Source organism: Papilio polytes, unplaced genomic scaffold (assembly GCF_000836215.1).
Source record: "Papilio polytes unplaced genomic scaffold, Ppol_1.0 DF824325.1, whole genome shotgun sequence".
NCBI lineage: Eukaryota > Metazoa > Arthropoda > Insecta > Lepidoptera > Papilionidae > Papilio > Papilio polytes.
In genome coordinates this window covers 295,159-297,245 of record NW_013524879.1, presented here as the reverse complement: position 1 = coordinate 297,245, position 2,087 = coordinate 295,159, and the positions used below count along the sequence as shown (strand labels likewise).

The 2,087-nt window shown below is 39.2% G+C and overlaps 1 protein-coding gene across 1 annotated transcript in view; it reads left to right on the top strand.

Annotated features, from left to right (window-relative positions):
• Position 1: 1 nt before the first annotated feature.
• Positions 2-2,087, top strand: part of LOC106099760 — a gene marked incomplete at its 5' end in the record, with an annotated part of 6,560 nt that continues 4,474 nt past the window's right edge. Inside the window, 4 exons of the mRNA XM_013278408.1 lie at positions 2-141; positions 654-806; positions 1,382-1,592; positions 1,835-2,029. Coding sequence (XP_013133862.1) covers positions 2-141; positions 654-806; positions 1,382-1,592; positions 1,835-2,029 — 699 coding nt within the window. The remainder of the gene's footprint in view (positions 142-653; positions 807-1,381; positions 1,593-1,834; positions 2,030-2,087) is intronic.

The following is a 2,087-nucleotide window of genomic DNA, read 5'->3' as shown; positions in this document are numbered from 1 at the left end:
GCCACCCGATAGCTACGAACCCCACGTGGACTTCAGCGTGATGATTCTCTGCTTCGACTCGACATCGCACAACGGCTTCATGCGCCGAATGCCGCATAGTTACAAAGCTTTGCAAGATATAGGAGCTACTATCATGAATGGGTATGTAAAAATGTAAATGTTACAGTGTAGTTTCACTGTCGGAAAACTTTCATATATCTCGTTTTGAAGATAACGCAAAAATGATTAAACGTTTTGATACAAAGCTACAATTACTTCAACAATGTAACACATCATTAAAAATCATTAGAAGCCAAATAATTTCACGATAATAATATTTTTATAACTAACTAACTACCATAATATAAACGCCTTTTATGGCATGTCCCTAAATGTATTGCCCTAAATGTATGTTGTATTCTAAAGTAGGAATCTTCCTTCTTCCTTATAATATTATAGATGCGTAAGTTTGGATGGATGTTTGTTAGAGTTTGTAGCCTAAAAGGCTGAACGGATCACGATAAAATTTGGCATGGATGTAGAGGATAGTCTGGAAGAATACAGGCTATTAATCGTTTTTTCAATTCCACGCGAACGGTGTCGCGGGCGTAAGCCAGTCTAATAATTTCACATGTGCCGTAATTAGAATTATATGTTCTTTTTCGCTATTCCAGTTACAACATAGTGGGGGACGGTACTCCCGCCGCCATCATTCCGCTGCTGACAGGGAAGACGGAGCTCGACTTGCCGGAGACGAGGAAACTCTTCAGCGGCAGCAAACCTATAGACCCTGACAACTTCATCTTCAAAATGCTCTCCAAACACGGGTGAGTGATGCGTATGAAGTTACTAGCTGTTGCTCGCTACTCCGTCCGCGTAGAATTAAAAAAATATAGCCTATGTTACTCACAGATTAATTAGCTTTCTAACGGTAAATGAATTTTAAAAATCAGCACAATATTTAAGTTATTTGAATACATACAAAAATACAAATCTTTCCTCTTTATAATATTAGTATAGATAGAGTAATTCTTAAGAAAACTGTTCAATTCTTCTAATGCTGAAAAATTCGCACTAGCTTTGTCCGAGACTCCGCCCGCGTGATATAAAAATAGTAAGTAGCCTATGTGTTCTGCCAAACTATCTACATCTATGCCATTTTTCATCCAAATCCGTTCAGCCGTTTAGGCTACAAACTCTAACAAACATGTAAACTTTCGCATTTATTACTAAGATTGAGAAGCTTCTAGTTTTTTTAATATTTGGTAGGAAAAGGGGGGATTTTTGTCTTTGTAAAGATGTCAATTCCATCATCATCATCCACTTGCCCTTATCCCTTATGTCAATTCCATAGTGCTACTCTTAAAAAGTTCCTTTAGTTAAAAAGTAAGCTTTTCATCAGCTACCGCACCGCATACTTCGAGGACTCTCCCTGGATCGGCACCTTCCAGTACCGATACAACGGGTTCAGCTCGCAGCCCGCGGACCACTACCTGCAGGCCTTCCTGCAAGAGGAGACCAAGTTCGGCGCCAAGTGGTGGAACGGCATCAACAAGAGGCACTGCATCGGAGACACGCCACAGTACGGATTTCTAATGAATTTGAGCAAACAGGTATTTACGTCTTGTGTAGGGTTAGTATATAAGTTTAGGACTATCTAGATTCTAGAATCTAAAAGACTGAACAGATTTTGTTATGTGATGTTTATTTCGATTCGCATTTCCCATGAGTGTTATAGATGACAGTACATTTGTTTTTTTTTTCAAATGACTTTATTCCAATTCGAAATTCGGCTCCGAACTCTTCACTGGGGATATAGAGTGATCTGATGATGATGAATTTGATATTTCTTCAGGTGACTTCATTACCACAGAAGCATTTCTGCTTCACTTTCATAGTGGACATCTCGCATGATGATTTCAACATGATCAGCAGCGCTGATGATGACCTGGTAGCCTTCCTCCATCACATGCGGGACTCGGGCAAGCTGGAGAACCACTTGTTTATTGTGATGGGTGATCATGGATCGAGGTTGGCTGATTTATTTATTTATTTTAAAATATAAACAAAACGCAAAAGTTTAGATGTTTGTAGCCTAAACTGCTGAA